The sequence below is a fragment of the Physeter macrocephalus genome, chromosome 7 (genome assembly GCF_002837175.3).
Source record: "Physeter macrocephalus isolate SW-GA chromosome 7, ASM283717v5, whole genome shotgun sequence".
In the NCBI taxonomy this organism is placed as follows: Eukaryota; Metazoa; Chordata; class Mammalia; order Artiodactyla; family Physeteridae; genus Physeter; species Physeter macrocephalus.
This window is the reverse complement of record NC_041220.1, coordinates 108,693,158-108,710,545: the sequence shown is the minus strand read 5'-3', so window position 1 is coordinate 108,710,545 and position 17,388 is coordinate 108,693,158. Positions and strand designations below refer to the sequence as shown.

At 33.7% G+C, this 17,388-nt stretch overlaps 1 protein-coding gene across 5 annotated transcripts in view; it reads left to right on the top strand.

Moving 5' to 3' along the window:
- SLC9B1 (solute carrier family 9 member B1) overlaps window positions 1-17,388 on the top strand; it is a 63,626-nt gene that overhangs the window by 15,195 nt on the left and 31,043 nt on the right. For 4 of the 5 annotated variants that reach the window (XM_028492139.2, XM_007114834.4, XM_028492138.2 and 1 more), the window contains exons 2-3: window positions 2,908-2,977; window positions 5,294-5,432. In XM_028492139.2, the coding sequence (XP_028347940.1) occupies window positions 2,908-2,977; window positions 5,294-5,432 (209 nt within the window). The remainder of the gene's footprint in view (window positions 1-2,907; window positions 2,978-5,293; window positions 5,433-17,388) is intronic. The other variant, XM_028492142.2, reaches the window with a different exon arrangement.

Below are 17,388 nucleotides of genomic sequence, written 5' to 3'. Positions count from 1 at the left end.
TGTGTGTGTGTGTGTGTATTTGTGAATTGACAACTTGATTCTAAAATTCAAATACAAAAAGCCAAAGAGTCAGTCCAACTCTATCAACACCTATTATATAAGCACTAATGTAGTGTTGGCATAAGGATAGAAAAGTAGGCCAGTGGACCAGAACAGAATCCAAAAATAAATTCACATATATGTGGTCACCTTATTTACAACAAAGGTGACCCTGAAGTGCAATGGGTAAAGGATGGTCTTTTTAAATTAATGGTGCTGAGTCAATTAGATATCGTATGGGAAAAAAAATCAATTTTTATCTTTTTCTCACACCCTACATAATAATCAATTCCAGAAGGATCATAGACTTAAATGTAAAAGGCAAAACACTAAGGCTTCCAGAAGAATATGTAAAGAGATATCTTTATGATCTCAGCGTTGGCAAAGATTTCTAAAACAATAAAAACTCCAGCCATAAAGGAAGAAGAGAACAAATTGGATTAAATTAAAATAAAAACTTCTGTTCATTCAAAGACATCATGAGAGTGAAAATGCAAGCCACAGAGTAGGAGATGATATTGGCTATTTATATATTCAAGAAAAGATCCATTCTAGAATAGATAAAGAACTCCCAACAAATCAATTAGAAAAATTCAGCCAATACATTTTTCTAATGGGCAAGAGAGTTAAACAGATACTTTACTAAAAAAGATATTTAAATGGCCAATAAATATATGAAATATATTAGTCATCAAGAAAATGCAGCTTAAATCCATAATACAGTATCACCAGAATAACTAAAAGGAAAAAGACAGATGATACCAAGGTTAATAAGGATTTGAATAATACTAAAGAGTATTTGGTTCAAATTCCAGCTATGCTACTTGCCAGCTGTGTGACTTTGGGAAAATTACTTAAAATTCCTGGGTCTCAGTTTCAACATCTGTAAAATAAGGATATTAATAGTAAATAATTCATAGAGTTGTGAGAATTGAATGAGATAATTCATGTTAAGTGTTTAGCAGTCGAAGTTGTATCAGCTGTTATTATATCATTTAATCCTCACAATAACCAATAAATTAAGCAATATTATATCATTATTTTACAGATAAGGAAATTGAGGCCTAGGGAAATAAATCACTTCTATCTCAGCTTCACAGTTCTTGCTTTTAGTTACTATGCATACCACCTACCAATTCCACTTTTGGCAAATATGTAAAGAGAGTTTTGAGTAATTGCCAGGCACAAATACTGCTTGACACAGTATCAAGCTTCTCTTATAGCTCCTAACCTATTAAATTTATTATTCAGACCCCTTATCTAGGTTTTCAAGCTCTAATGCACTGTTTGCTCCCCTGGATCCCAAGTCCTGCCATCCTAATCATGACATAGTTGCAGATCTTAAAATATGCTGCCTGGTTTCCTGATATCTCTCCTTGTATGATTCTTGATGTTATGTTTGCATGTTCCTAGTACATCTGCGTAGTTATGACTCACAATTTGTCCTCATTCAAGTCGCAGTTGAGATGTCCCCTTGACCACTGTGACATCATGCTGGCTTATTTTCTTCAGTATTTAATTGCAGTCTGAAAATATTGTTTATTGTCTTTCCCTTCCCCCCTACAAGAATATAAGCTCCATGAGAGTAGAAACCTATATTCCCATTTTGTTTTGCTGCTTTTATCTTCAGAGTCCAGAAGAGTAGGCATTCAGAACTTACTGAGTGGGTGAACTTTGTGCCCTGACTCTTGTGTACTGGAGTTCAGATTTTTTAATGGTGCTAACCCTCAGCCTGTCCCTTCAGAACCTGACACAGCTTACATGATTCACCCACATTCCTTGTTCATAGGGCTTACTAACACTTAGCTTCTGGTCTAACAGCTAACAGGTAGTCATTCTAATAATTCTGATAGTCCCTTTAACTAAAATGGAGTTTTACTTTAAAAGGACTTAGAGATTTAATTTTTTCATCAAATTAAAAAAAATAAATGTTATTTTCTGTTTTAATATCATAAATTCAGTTATGATTCCTCATAGGATTTTACACACTAATATTTTACTTCGTAAAGTGAGACAATATATGTAAGCACCCAGCATATGGTAGGTACTCAGGTGTTAATGTTCCTTTTCATTAAAAACTTTCATTATTAAAATTGCTTGCCTTTTAAAAAAATATAGATACTTGAAACACATTATTATCAAGTACTTAAAAATTAAAACTTGAAATCTTTAATTTTGTCCTCAACAGTAACTCAAGAATTGAAAGATATTTTTAAGGCAAAGATACTCTCCCTCTACTCAAAGGCAGCAAAGATCACAGAGAAGGTAGAAACAACAGATATTTTAAAATAAATGTTTCCAGAACTAATTCTCCTCTTGATATGTTTCTAGTTCACTGTTTTTTCCTAGTTCATTCTTAATCAAAATAAAACCTATTTTATTTTACTTAAGTGTTGAACCCACAGACCTTTCTAATGGACCATGTATAAAGACAGCATGCTTATAGATGTAGGTTTTAATGTAGTTGATCACATTTCATTTAAAATTTTTTTTGAGTCTCTTATGCAGGAGTTGACTGAGTAGAGTAAATCAATGATGGAAATTAGCTCAAACATATTATTTCAGTGCATGAAATAAAGAACTAAGTTTTCTGATATATGCTTTTAAGATATGGCCCAGGATTATGAACTACTGAGAAGTATTAAATTGTTTTGTGATAATGATTTTTTAAATTTATGCACGTCTTTGGTTAATAACTTTAAAATGAATATTTGGACTGTTTTTACTATAAAGATATCTGACTTGACTGTGGTGAAACTTTATGCTAAAAAATTATTTAAAAATTAATCCCACTTAACCGTGTTTGTTTTCACATGGACTTATAGTCCTTTTTTTTTTTCTTTCTCTCAAATTACTTTTAAACATTAGCATGTACACCACAGATCCAAACAATGAACATTTGGAGGATAAAAACATCCAATCATCTACAACTCTTCAGGTAAAAAATTAAAACTATATTGTAACATATGACTTGAAAACAATATGATGCTAAAATTTATTTTAAAGTTTACTTAATAGGTTTTTTTATGTTTGGTTTAAAAGTGAGAAGTGGTCATTTTATACTATGAAAACATAGAAAATGAATTCATAGCCCTATACTTATTGAATGTGAAAGATATCCATGACATATTGTTAAGTAAAAAAGCAGGTTATGGAACACTAGTATATTTACATTTTTATTAATAAATAACACACATACTCTCTCTTTCTTAGTCTCCCTCTCTCTTTTACATACATGCACACATTTCTAGATAAATATATATCAATATGTTAGCAATGGTTAACTCTGGATAGTGGGATTTGGAATGACTTTATTTTTTTCTGCTTATCTATATTTTTTGTTTTTCTAACATGATCATGTGTTATCTGAGTATTTAAAAAATAAATGATTCATGCTAAAAAAAAAAAAAAAGAAGTGGTCATTTAAAAATAGCTAGTTTTAATATGTCCCAAGAAATGGGCAAAAGGAATGAAAACATGGAAGGGGTGACTATAGATTATTTGGAACCGAAAAGGCAGATTTTAGGAATAATGAAAATTTGGCTTACTATTTCTTGCCATGTCCAGAATAAAGTTAGTAGTTTAGAGTACAAGAGGTAAAGAAAAATCTAAATTAATTAAAATGTTGTGCTGTACATTCAAAGGAGACCCAGGTTTTGATTTTATTTTATTTTATTATTTTATTTTATTTTATTTTTTTGCGGTACGCGGGCCTCTCACCACTGTGGCCTCTCCCGTTGCGGAGCACAGGCTCCGGACGCGCAGGCTCAGCGGCCGTGGCTCACAGGCCCAGCCGCTCCGCGGCATGTGGGATCTTCCCGGACCGGGGCACAAACCCGTCTCCCCTGCATCGGCAGGCGGACTCTCAACCACTGCGCCACCAGGGAAGCCCCAGTTTTTTATTTTTGCAAGTATGTAGAGTAAGTCATTAGACCTTTTGTTGACCTAGTTTTACTAAATATTAATTGCTCATAATTAGAATTATAAATTGTTTATTTTTTAAATAGAGGTTTCTACAGTTCTTAAGGGCCAAAAAAGTCCTTTTTAAAAAATGTTTAAAATATTCACCATTGATTCTAATTACTTTATCTGTAAAGACTTCATCTTACTCTGTAAATTTATTGTAAATTCTGAAATAATAAAACTTAAAATAATATGGTTTTATTGTATATGACCATTCACACACTCTACTCACCTTTGTGTCTTTACCCTGGACCTTTTGTACAGTGACAGACTTTCCAGAAAAGGTCTCTATATCAGAACTCCAACAGATTAATCATGATCCGGTTTAAAGAACTTTGATTTTAAAGAGCTACATAATTCGTTTATGCTGCTGTGGTGCCTCTGTTTCCCTAGTCATTAAATGCTTCCTCTTCCTTTCCTTTATCTGTCCAAGCTCTCTAACCTTTGTTACTATTTCTTGTGACAATGTGATGTTCTCTCTCCACTGCACTCAAAAATATTATCAATACACTCAAAGCATTGGCCTGCATGTCCACACACGTACATGCATACGCACACACACATGCATCATGATAACAGCAAGGATGTTTGAATATCACTATTCCATGGTTAACTATTCTGTTCTGTTTCTTTTTAATCTTTTGTTTTGGTTTGGTTTTTACCTTGGGAGAAGCCTTTCAATATTCTCACAAACTAAAGGTGTCTTTTTTCCCCCTAAATCAGCAGTTTCATTATTAGACTAACTACCATTAAATACTGGAAGATTGAGGTATACCCATAAACTATCTAAATATGTTATCTATAAGTAGTAGTGGAAAAAGCATGAACCTTGAATTTCTGAAAGCTTGATCTGTTTTTTTCTTATTTTTCTTTGTTATATAATTTTTCAAATGAAATGAATCCAAGTTAAATTATATTTCACCTCCTTTCCAATTTAGTTGCATTTTAATTCTACAAAAGTTTTGTTGAATGATCTTTGGGAGTTAGACTAAGTAGGGACAGTTTTAATTATTCTGCCTGCACTATAGGCGCACTTATTCAGTATACATAAATCACAAATGAATATGGCAGGGAGGCAGGTCTACAAAAGGCTAAATCAAGGTGCCCTACAAAATACACTGTTGTTACCTCCCCAGATACCTATTGATATAGAGCATGAATATTATTTTGTTTGTATAATTCTCCATGTTCACAGTAATAATATGAATTTAATTATGAGATTTGGTTGTCTCTTACATTCATAAAATTGTACAAGTATATTTCTTAAAAGACCTTCTTGTTTTTACTTCAGATCCTCAAAGCTAGTGATACTAATGAACATGAAGAAACTAAGGAAACTGTCTTGTCAAAAACAGAGGAAACAAAACCACAGTTGGAAAAGAAGTGTTCCTGTCCTCCACAAGGAACACTGAATAAAACTATTACAAATGGTATGTGAAATAAGATATGTAAATGAATAGAAAATGAGAAATATATTTGATAAATATTAAAATACAGGCCAACAAAGACACTGCTTAATCTATACACTCCAGATCAGATGAGCAACCCTATTTACAAGCAATATGTGGACAAAGAGGAAATAGTTCCTTAAATCTGTCAAAAATAATAATTGCTTAACAGAGCTATATTTTAATGTTTTTAATGACTTTTTATGTTAAATTTTGGAAATTAGAAACAGAAGTGATAGATTTTTATTTAAAACCTACTTTTGACATTTAGTTTTAAGTAGCTAGAAGGAACATTATACTTCTGCCAGTATGAAGGTTCTTATTTAAATTAAGCCCCAAATTTTATGCTGTCTTAAAGAGTTGTGTAGAACTTGCTTTCCCACTAAAATTTTAAAGCATCTCATTGTCACCAAATATTTATAGGTTTTTTTTTTTCCCTAGATTTCTATATGATTAAACAAGAGAGAGTGTTTGACCTCTAGAAGTACAGATCTCACAGAGAACAAAAATTAGATTAAACTGTGATGAAGGATTAGTATTTGAAGTTTACCTTGTTTTTCTTTGCTGCTTGATAACTTTAAACTGAAAATTTTATTAATTGATGTAGTAAATTCATTTAGCAAAAGTTGCTTTTTAATTAAAATCAGTATTTTTAAGGCCCTGAATCTAAAGTAAACTTGAACATCTCCCAATGTAAGTGACTGGACTCCTTTGTAAATATAACTTCTGCACATAGGTCTCACATACACATCCCCATGACCTTATTTAGGGGGCAGTTTCTATACAGCAGTTGTTAGAAGTAGGGCCGGTGCATGTGGAAGAGAGGGAAATGTATTGATCACCAAAGATTATCCATTGAGGTTGAGGACTGTGGTTTGCTTAGGAACTAGTTGAGGAGTTTTATAACGACAAACTTTGATACTTATAACTGGTTTCCCCCTTTGTTTTCCTTCATTTTTGATTTTGCAAATTTAGAGAAATTCATAGGAAAAGGAGCTTCATGTTTCCGTCTTGGGGGTCTGTATTCTTGTACTCTCTTTTTCAATCTGTCTCTCTGTCTCTCTCCCTCTCACATACCCTATTTTCAAACTAAACAAACTCTTAAAAGAGTGTATGCTCTGGATAATAGAAAGAAATAGAGTTGCGGTTTGTCAACAAGTCATGTTTCATTCAGCAATCCTGCAGTGTACACAGGTTAAATTAAATAAGAAAACTAAACTTTCAACCACATGTAGAAATCAGTCTCATCACTTTTTTTTTTTTTTTTTTTTTTTTCGTCCCCTGCATCGGCAGGCGGACTCTCAACCACTGCGCCACCAGGGAAATCCAGTCTCATCACTTTTAATCACACTGTTTATATCTTACTTGGAGGTTGGCTTCCCTAATCGCAAAGAAATGGATACTCTAGGGCAATAAGTTTAGGTTTTAGGTTATTGTTCCTTTTTTGTTTCTTTTTAGTTTACTTTGAATAAAGGTACTAACTTATTTCGATTAAGTTATTTTTCCTTTAAATAAATGAAAGGGAAGCGTTATTATACATCCAACTATGATTTTCAAATAATCTTGGAACCAAATTCCTCCATTAAAATTTTACCACTAGTTTCATAAAGTAAGCAGTCTTGGAAGTTTAGAGCTCAAAAATAATATCCCAGACAATTCCAGTTTCTGGTCCAGCATCATCACTCCATCCTTACAACAAATAAAGAGCTGAACAAACTGAAAAATCACCAGCTCTTCTTAGTTCCATCAAAGAAGTGAGGTCACAGGGCAAATTACTGCCCCCAAATTAGAGACAGGTTGATACTGAGAATCATAAGTTAGAGCAGAAACCTCTGCGGGAACCAGTAGCGAGGGTAGGAAATTTGTCAATTAGCTGGAAGCTCAGTGTGGGCAAGTCTGAGAGTTAAAAACTATAGGAGGAGCCCAGTCATGGTGTTGGGGGATATCCTTTTGTAAGTTGTACCTCCAAGAGCCATCTGTCAGGGAGAGAGAAACGGTAACCACTGTGAAATACACCAGAGCATCCTGTTCTTAATAAAACCTGCCCCAAGAGAAACTGTTTTATCACAGTATAACCTGTGGAGACTTTATTAGCCTAACCAACTAAGGAGAAGGGAAATACCCAACTCCAGCCCTCTCTAGCCATCCCATACAACCTAAGGGGGTGAAAAAAGAAAAAAGAAAAAAAAACCCTGGAAAGAACTTGTGAAATTTACAGCCCAGGGCACACAGGCTCACTAAAAGACTGAGGCCTAATCATAGGACTATAGAACTCTTCTTCTCCCCCTACAACTTACCATCACATTACCAAAGGTCCTTTTACCAGAACATCATGTTCCCCTTTAAACAAAAATATATAAAATGTATTAAAAAGCACAAACACATTTTGAAGAGACAGAGAAAGCATCAGAACCAGACCCAGATATGGCAAGGGAGTTGGAATTATCAGACCATGAATTTAAAACAGCTCTGACTAATATACTAAAGACTCCAATGGAAAGGTAGACAACATGTAAGAACAGATGGGTAATGTAAACAGAGAGATGGAAATGCTAGAAATCAGAAACACTATAACAGAAATGAATGCCTTCAATGGGTTCATTAGGAGACTATGCATAGCTGAGGAAAGAATCTGAGCTTGGGGATTTGTCAACATAAACTTTCAGACCACAATGGACTTAAAAGTATAATTTATTAACAGAAAGGCAGCTAGAAAATCCCAAAATACTTGGAGATTAAACAATATACTTGTAAATAACACATGGGTCAAAAAAGAAACCTCAAGAGACATTTTTAAACATTTTGAATCAAATGAAAATGAAAATACAAGCTATCAAAGTTTGTGAGATGCACTGAAAGCAGCACTTAGAGGGAAAATTATAGCATTGAATGCATATATTAGAAAAGAAGAAAGGTATAAAATCAGTTATCTAAGCTTCCACCTTCGGAAACTAGAAAAAGAAGCAAAATAAATTCAAAGTAAGCAAAGGAAAAGAAATAATAAAAATTAGAGCAGATATCAATAAAATTGAAAACAAGAAGTAGAGAAAATCAATGAAACCAAAAGCTTGTTCTTTGAAAAGATCAGTAAAATTGATTGCCTCCAGCTAGGCTAACTAAGAAAAAAAGAAAACATAAATCACTAATATCAGAAATGAGAGAGGGAACATCACTACAGATTCCATGGGCATTAAAATGATAATAAAGGAACATCATAAATAACTCTATGTCCACAAATCTGATAATTTAGAAGAAGTGGACCAATTCCTTGAAAGACCCAATCTACCAAAATGAACACAAGAAGAAATAGATAACCTGAATAAGACTATACCAGTAAAAGAAATTGAATCAACCACTAATAACCTCCCAAAACAGAAAGTATCAGACTCAGATGATTTCACTTGTGAATTCTACTAACTATTTAAGAAAGAAATTATACCAATTTTCTACAATCTCTTCCAGAAGATAGAAGCAGAGGGAAGCTTGCCAACTCATTTTATGAGTATAGTATTACTTTCATACTAAAACTAAAGACATTAGAAGGGGAATAAAAACCAATATCTCTGATGAACATAGATGCAGGAATTCTCAATTTGTTGTAATTCTCTATATTAGCAAATAGAACTCAACAACATATAAAAAGAAGTATACTTTACAACCTTGTGGGATTTATCCTTGGTATGCAAGGTTGGTTCACATTTGAAAATGAATTAATGTAAGCCATCACATCAACAAGCTCAAGAAGAAAAATCACATGATTATATCAATAGATGCAGGAAAAGCATTTGACAAAATCCAATACTCATTCATGATAAAAACTTCAGCAAATTACAAGTTCTTTGTCAACTTGACAAAGAACATCAATTAAAAATCTATAGCTGCCATCATACTTAATTGTGAGGAAATAGCTTTCCCAGTAAGATCAGGAACAAGAAAATGATGCCCTCTCTCACCACTCCTTTTCGATATTGTACTGGAAGTCCTAGCTAATATAGTAAGACAAGAAAAGGGTATAAAAGGCATACAGACTGGGAAAGAAGAAATAAAACTGCCTTTGTTCACAGATGACATGATTGGCTATGTAGAAAATCCAAAGAATCTAGGGGAAAAAATCTGCAACAACTAAAAAGTGAGTATAATAAGGTTGCAGGATACAAGGTTAGTATACAAAAGTCAGGGTTTTTTTTCCTATTTACCAACAATGAACAAATGGAATTTGAAATGAAAAATGTATCACCATTTACACTAGTACTCCCAAAATGAAATACCTTCATATAAATCTAACAAAATATGTGCAATATCTACATGAGGAAAACTGCAAAATTCTGAAGAAAGAAATTTTAAAACTAAATAAATATATAGATTTTACACGTTCATGGAAGACTCAATATTGTCAAGAAATTAGTTCATCTCAACTTGATCTGTAGATTCAATGCAACTCCAATTAAAATCCCCACATATTGTTTCATGGTGTCAACAAATTCATTCTAAAGTTTATATAGATATTGCAAAAGACCAAGAAAAACTAACACAATATTGAAGGAGAAAAATTCAAAATTGAAGAACTGACACTACTCCCCTACAAGACTTACTATAAACCTACAATAATCAAGAGAGTATAATTTGGTGAACAGGATGCAAATATATTAAGGGAACAGAATAGAGAGCTCAGAAATAGATACACATAAACATAGTCAGCTGACCTTTGACAAAGGAACAAAGGCAACCCAATGGAAGAAAGGTAGTCTGGTGCTAGATCTACTGGATATACACATGCAAAACAAATTAATCTAGATCAGACCTTATGCCCTTCATAAAAATTAACTCAAAGTGGGACATAGACCTAAGTGTAAAATGCAAAACTGTGAAACTCATAAAAGTTAACATAGGAGAAAATCTAGATGACCTTAGTTATGGTGATTACTTAAAAACAAACAGGAAAGGCACAATCCATGAAAGAAGTAATTGATTAGCTGAACTTATTTAACATTAAAAACTTCCACTCTGTGAAAGACAATGTCAAGAGAATGAGCACACAAGCCACAAACTGGGAGAAACTATTTACAAAACACACAACTGATAAAGAACTATCCAAAATATACCAAGAACTTTTAAAACTCAACAATAAGAAAACAGACAACCTGATTAAAAATGGGCAAAAGACCTTAAAAGGCACCTCAATGAAGAAAATATACAGATGGCAAATAAGCATATAAAAATGTTCTCAACATCATATGTCATTAGGGAATTGCAAATTAAAACAATAAATTACCACTGCACATCCATTAGAATGGCCAGAAGTCCCGAACACCGACACCAGATGCTGGTGAGGATATGGAGCAACAGGAACTCTCATTCATTGCTGCTAAGAATACAAAATAATACAGCCAATTTGGAAGACAGTTTGGCAGTTTCTTAACAAAACTAAATGTACTCTAACCATATGATTCAGTAGTCACTCTCCTTGGTATTATTTACACAAATGGGCTAAAAATTTATGCCCACAAAAACCTGCACACAAATGTTTATAGCAGCTTTGTCCATAACTGCCAAAATTTGGGGGCGGGGGGTGCTTACACTGTTTGTTGTATCATACTCCTGTTTTTTTTCCAAACTCTCCATCATCTCCTAAAATTTTTGTTGTTAATAGTACTTTATTGAATTATAGTCAACATACCACAAAGTGCACAGATCTTAAGTGTACACAGCTCAATGAATGTAGACAAATGTATACATTTGTCGAAAACCATCGCTCACACCAAGATAACATAGAAAAGTCTTGCAACTGTATGACTTTATTTATCCCTCTTCTGCCCTTGTGCTAGATTTATCATATATTTTACTTCTACATTCTTATTGTTTTTGCTTTAAAAAACCAAAAGTCTTTGTTTTAAGTTTTAAAAAAATTCCCTTATATTTGTTCACATGTTTACATTCTCTAGTTCTCTACATTTCTTTCTGGCAATCTGGGCTTCCATGTGGGATTCTTTCCCTTCAGCCTAAAAAACTTCCTTTAATGTTTCTTGTTGTGTAATTGTGCTAGTAATTAATTCTCTCAGCTTTTATTTGTCTGAAAATGTCTAATTTGGCCTTTTAAAAAACTGAAGTACATTTGACATATAACAGTTTCAGGTGTATAACATAATGATTTGATATTTGTAAATATTGCAAAATGATTGCCACAATAAGTCTATCATTCATGGTTAAAAATTTTTTTCTTGTGATGAGAGCTTTTAAGATCTACTCTTAGCAACTTTCAAATATGCAATACAGTGTTCCTAACTATAGTCACCATGCTGTACATTACCTCCTCATGACTTATTTTGTAACTGGAAGTTTGAACCTTTTGACCCCCTTCACCTATTTACACACCCTCCTACCCTCTGCCTCTGGCAACCGTCAATCTGTTCTCTACATCCATGAACTTGATTGTTTTTTTTTTTAATTCCACATATAAGAGAGATTATATGGTATTTGTCTTTCTCTGTCTGACTTATTTCTCTTAGCATAGTGCCCTCAATGTCAGTCCATCTATGTTGTAGCAAATGTCAAGATTTTCCTCCTTTTTTATGGCTGAATAATATTTCATTATATATACATATATATACTATATATAGTACTATATATATGTATCTACCATCTTTAATCCATTTATTCATTGATGAACATTTAAGGTGTTTCCATATCTTGGCTGTTGTAAATAATGTTGCTATGAACGTGGGGATGCTTACATCTTTTTGAATTAGTGTTTTCTTTGGAAAATACGCAGAAGTAGAATTACTGGATCATATGGTAGTTCTAGTTTTAATTTTTTAAGGAACCTCCATTCTGTTTTCCATAGTGGCTACATCAGTATACATTCCCACTGACAGTGCATGAGGGTTCCTTTTTCTCCACATCCTTGCCAACATTTATTACTTGTGGTCTTTTTGACTATAGTCTTTCTAACAGGTGTGAGGTGTTATCTCATTGGGCTTTTGATTTGCATTTCCTTGATGATTAGTGATGCTGAGCATCTTTTCATGTACCTGTTTGCCATCTGTATGTCTTCTTTGGAAAAATGCCTGTTCGGATCCTCTGCCCAATTTTTAATCAAATTGTTTGGGTTTTTTTGCTATTGAGTTGTATGAGTTCATTGTATATTATGAACACTAACCACTTATCATATATATGATATGCAAATATTTTCCATTTGGTAGGTTGCCTTTTCACTTTGTTGATGGTTTCCTTTGGTGTGCAGAAGCTTTTTCGTTTGATGTAGTCCACTCCCCCCGCCCTTTTTTTTTTTTTTTTTTTTTACTTTCACTGCCTTTGCTTTTGGTGTCAAATCCAAAAATTCATCACCAATACCAACACTTAATACCTATGTTTTCTTCTAAAAGTTTTATGATTTCAGGTCTTATGTTCAGGTCTTTAATCCATTTTCAGTTAATTTTTGTGTATAGTGTAGATGGAGGTCCAGCTTCCTTCTTTTGCATGTGACTGTTCAATTTTCCAAATACCGTTTATTGAAAAGATTGTCCTTTCCCCATTGTATATTCTTGGCTCCTTTGTCATAAATTAGTTGACCATATATCAGTTTATTTCTGGGCTCCAGAATAACAAATGACCCAGTGATCTGTGTGTCTGTTTTTATGCTAATACCATACTATTTGATTACAATAACTTTGTAATATAGTTTGAAATCAGTGAGCATGATACCTCCTTTGTTCTTCTTTCTGACCTTTATTTTTGAAGTATATTTTTGTTGGGTATAGACTTCAAGTTCACAGGCCCTGTTTCCTTTAAGCCCTTTAAAGCTGTTCTTTCATTGTCTTTTGGCTTCCTTTATTTCTAATGACAAGCCAGCATAATTCTTATTGTTGTCCCTCTAAATGTAATTTGACTATATTTCCTGGATGATTTAAACTTTTTCTTTTCATCTTTGATTTCTACAGTTTAATTATAATGTGACTAGGCATACTATTCCTTGTATTTATCCTGCTTGGGCTTCACTAGACTTTTTGGACCTGTGTATTGTCATTCATCAATTTTGAAAAGTCATCTTCTCTTCAAATATTTATTCTGCTCCATTCTCTCTCTCCTCTTCTTCTGGGACTTCAATTATACATATGTCACACCATTTCATATTGTTTCCTAGGTTTTTTCTTTTTAAATTAATAGCATTTTAAAGCAATTTTTTTAGATTTACCTAAAATATGAGTGGTAAGTACAGAGAGTTTCCATTTAACACTTTACCCCCTCATACACACACACAGTCTCCCCTATCATTAACACCTTACATTAGTGTGGTATATTTGTAACAATTGATAAACCAATATTATACATTATTATTCAAGTCCATAAATTACATTAGGGCTCACTCTTTGTGTTCTGTGGGTTTTGACATATTTATAATGATATGCATCCACCATTACAGTATCATACAGAGTAGTTTCAGCGCCCTAAAAACTTCCTGTGCTCTACCTATTCATTCCTCCCTCCTCCTAGAATCCCCTGGCAATCACTGATTTTTTTTTTTTACTGTCTTCATAGTTTTATAAACTTTAAGAAGTCCTCTTTATTCCTGGAGACTTTCCTCCCAGAGACCTCCTTTTCTGCTTCCACCTATGTGGCTATTTTCTAGGTCTGTGGAAGACTGTCATCCTAGAGCTTCCTTTCAATGCCCTCTTGGTTTGGATCCACTGTTTCCAAGATTAAAATCCTTCATCTTTCCTGGTTTCCTCCTGGTTTTGCTAGCATACATCCTCAAGTAGGTGCCAAAAAAAAAAGGATACATGACAGCTAAACTTTCAGGGACCTCACATGTATGAAAACGTTTTTATTCTGCTCTCACATCTGATTAGTTGGGTATATAATTCTCGATTAGAAATAATTTTTCATAGAATTTTGGAAGGGTTTATCTGCTGTCTTCTAGTATCCAGAGTTGCTGCTAAGAAATAGTATATAAATCTGTTTATGATTCATTTGGAAATGGCTTTTTTCAAGGTATCTAGAAGTTTTTAACATCTCTATATCTTTGCTTTTGCAACATTTTACAGTGATAACTGTAGGTATGGATCTTTTTTCATGCTTCGTATTGAGCATTTAGTTGACCTTTTCAACCTGAACACTAAGAAAGTTGCATATTATTTCCTTGATAATTTCCCCCCTCCCCTCCTTTTTTTTTTTTTTTCTTTATTCTCTTTTCTGGTCAGATATTGGACAACCTGGATTGGTTTTTATCTCATATTTACCACCACTTTATGTTGCTTTCTGTTCTAGGAGATTTCCTTTACTTCATTTTCAGTCTTTCATTTTTCCAGTTTTCATTTCAGCAATCATATTTATTTTATCTCCAAGAACCCTTTTTGTTCTCTAATTGTTCCTTTCATATGGTATTCTGTTCTTATTTTATGTACATTCTCAAATCTCTGAGAATATAATTTAAAATTTTTGTTTCATTTCATTCTGGTCCCTGAATTATCGGTTTCTTCTGAGGACAGTTTTTCAGTTTGTTTTGCTTGACTTTTCCTTTTCTTGCTGCTGGGTTTTCTTTTATGTTAATGATCCTCAGTTGTCTGATACTTAAGAAGGAAGGTCTCAATAGCTTATGCAGATATACTATGCTGTTGTGAAGGTAGGACTGTTTTCTTGTCAGGTCCCCCCTCTGAGACCATCTTCTGCTTGGGGCAGGGCAGGACAAAGCTTTATTGACTGATGGGCTTTAGTTTGTGGTGAATGGACATAGAGCTGACTATGAAGTTGTGGGCTTTCCACATACCAGAATGAGTTGTTTTCACTCTGGAACTCCAACAATCACTCTTAAAGCTTTAGCTCTCCCTTAGGTAATCCATTCAATGACTAAAAGTATGATAAATGTTAGCAGTTTCTAAGCACAGGAATGGAGAGAGGAGTAGAGCTGCTGACTGATGCTGTTGTACCATGTATAAACCCTTGATTAATTTCCCTTTTTTAGGCCCCTTTTCTCACTCCTTCCTTTAGCTGTATACTATTTCTAAGCTCAGATTTTCCTCCAGTTTCTATTGTCAAATGGATTTCTTTTGTAGGTACCTCACATATTTAAGGCTGCAGCTTTCTCTACCTGTTTCCATCCTTCAACCTGGTCCTATCTGCTTTCACCTCCCAGAAGTGTGTGACAACAAGTATCTCTTCTCCCCCAATTCTCTTCATGGTGATATGTTTTTTTCCTTTTTATATTTCTATACTTTTATTTCAGTTAAGCTTTATGTGCCCTGTCTGCCATCTTGAACTTAGCTTGGTTTTGTTCTTATGTCCTTTTCTTCCTTCACTTAATCAAAACTCTCATTCATTTAGTTTATCAGCTCTCAGGTTGGTGTTGGGCAAGACAGCAAAAAGTTTAATTTCAAACAATGTGCTTATTTATGCTAGTAAATATCTGGTTAGTAAAATTTCATGAAATATTACTAACTTTAGGAAAAAATATATGAGGCAGAGAAAAATTTTGTAGCCTTGCTGGAAGAAAGATGTTAGGAAGAATAGAACCCAAGAAATCATCATAGGTCCATTACAGTAATTTTCTGCCTGAAGCAGTCTCCTCTTCACTTACATCCAGGTATAATTTTTAATTTCAGTTGTTAAAATGGAGCTGGAAAACTACAGCCCATAGACCAAATCCAGTCCCCTATTTGTTTTATAAAGTTCTATTGTGCTAAAATGACAAAGTTGGGTATTTGTAACAGAGGCCATATGACTCACAATGCCAAAAATATTTACTGTCTGGTCCTTTACTGAAAAAAAGTTTTGATCCATCTCCTAGAAGATCATTCCTGTACTATACCCCCTTTATTTCCTCTTTCAGGAATTGAGCTGCAATTTCATGAGTAACCTTAGAACCCAAATTTCTCTATCACCTCAGATATAATCTGGGTGGACACCATAAAATCAAAGAATCTTTGGATCTTAAATCAACTGAATTCCATCTTATTTTACTCCCTCTTCCCAGTAACATAGTAACTAAACTTGTTCTGTATACAGTACTCTTATTTTTTAAATAGCAAACATTTGATATTGGTCTATTTGGATTTTTCCTTTCTTCTTGAATCAGTTTTGGTAATGTGTGTCTTTCTAGGAGTTTGTTTATTTCATCTAAGTTGTCTAATTTTTTAGCTTGAAGTTGTTTATAATATTTCCTTAACATTCTTTTAATTTCTGTAGGATCTATAGTGATGTTTCCTCTTTCATTTCTGATTTTGGTGGTTTGTGTCTTCTCTCATTTTTCTTGGTCACTCTAGCTAAAAATTTATCCATTTTGCTGACCTTCTCAAATAATCAATTTTTTGTTTCATTTATTTTCTTTAGTGTTTTATGATTTTCTATTTTATTATTTTCTACTCCAATCTTTTACATTTCATACATCCTACTAACTTTTGATTGGGCTTACTTATCTTTTTCTAACTTTTTTTTTAGATGTTGGGGGTAGGAGTTTATTAATTTATTTTTGCTGTGTTGGATCTTCGTTTCTGTGTGAGGGCTTTCTCTAGTTGTGGCAAGCGGGGGCCACTCTTCATCGCGGTGTGCAGGCCTCTCACTATCGTGGCCTCTCTTGTTGCAGAGCACAGGCTCCAGACGCGCAGGCTCAGTAGTTGTGGCTCACAGGCCTAGTTGCTCCACGGCATGTGGGATCTTCCCAGAACAGGGCTCGAACCCGTGTCCCCTGCATTGGCAGGCAGATTCTCAACGACTGCGCCACCAGGGAAGCCCTTTTTCTAACTTTTTAAGATAGATGTTGTGATTGTCAATTTTAGATTATTTATTTCCTTCTAATATATTTTTAAACCTATAAATTTCCCTCTACACACATCGCATTCCTTTAATATTGATATATTCTGTTTTCATTTTTATTCACTTTAAGACATGTTGTAATTCCCTTGTGTTTACCTCTTTGATTCATGATTACCATTTGCATGATATATAT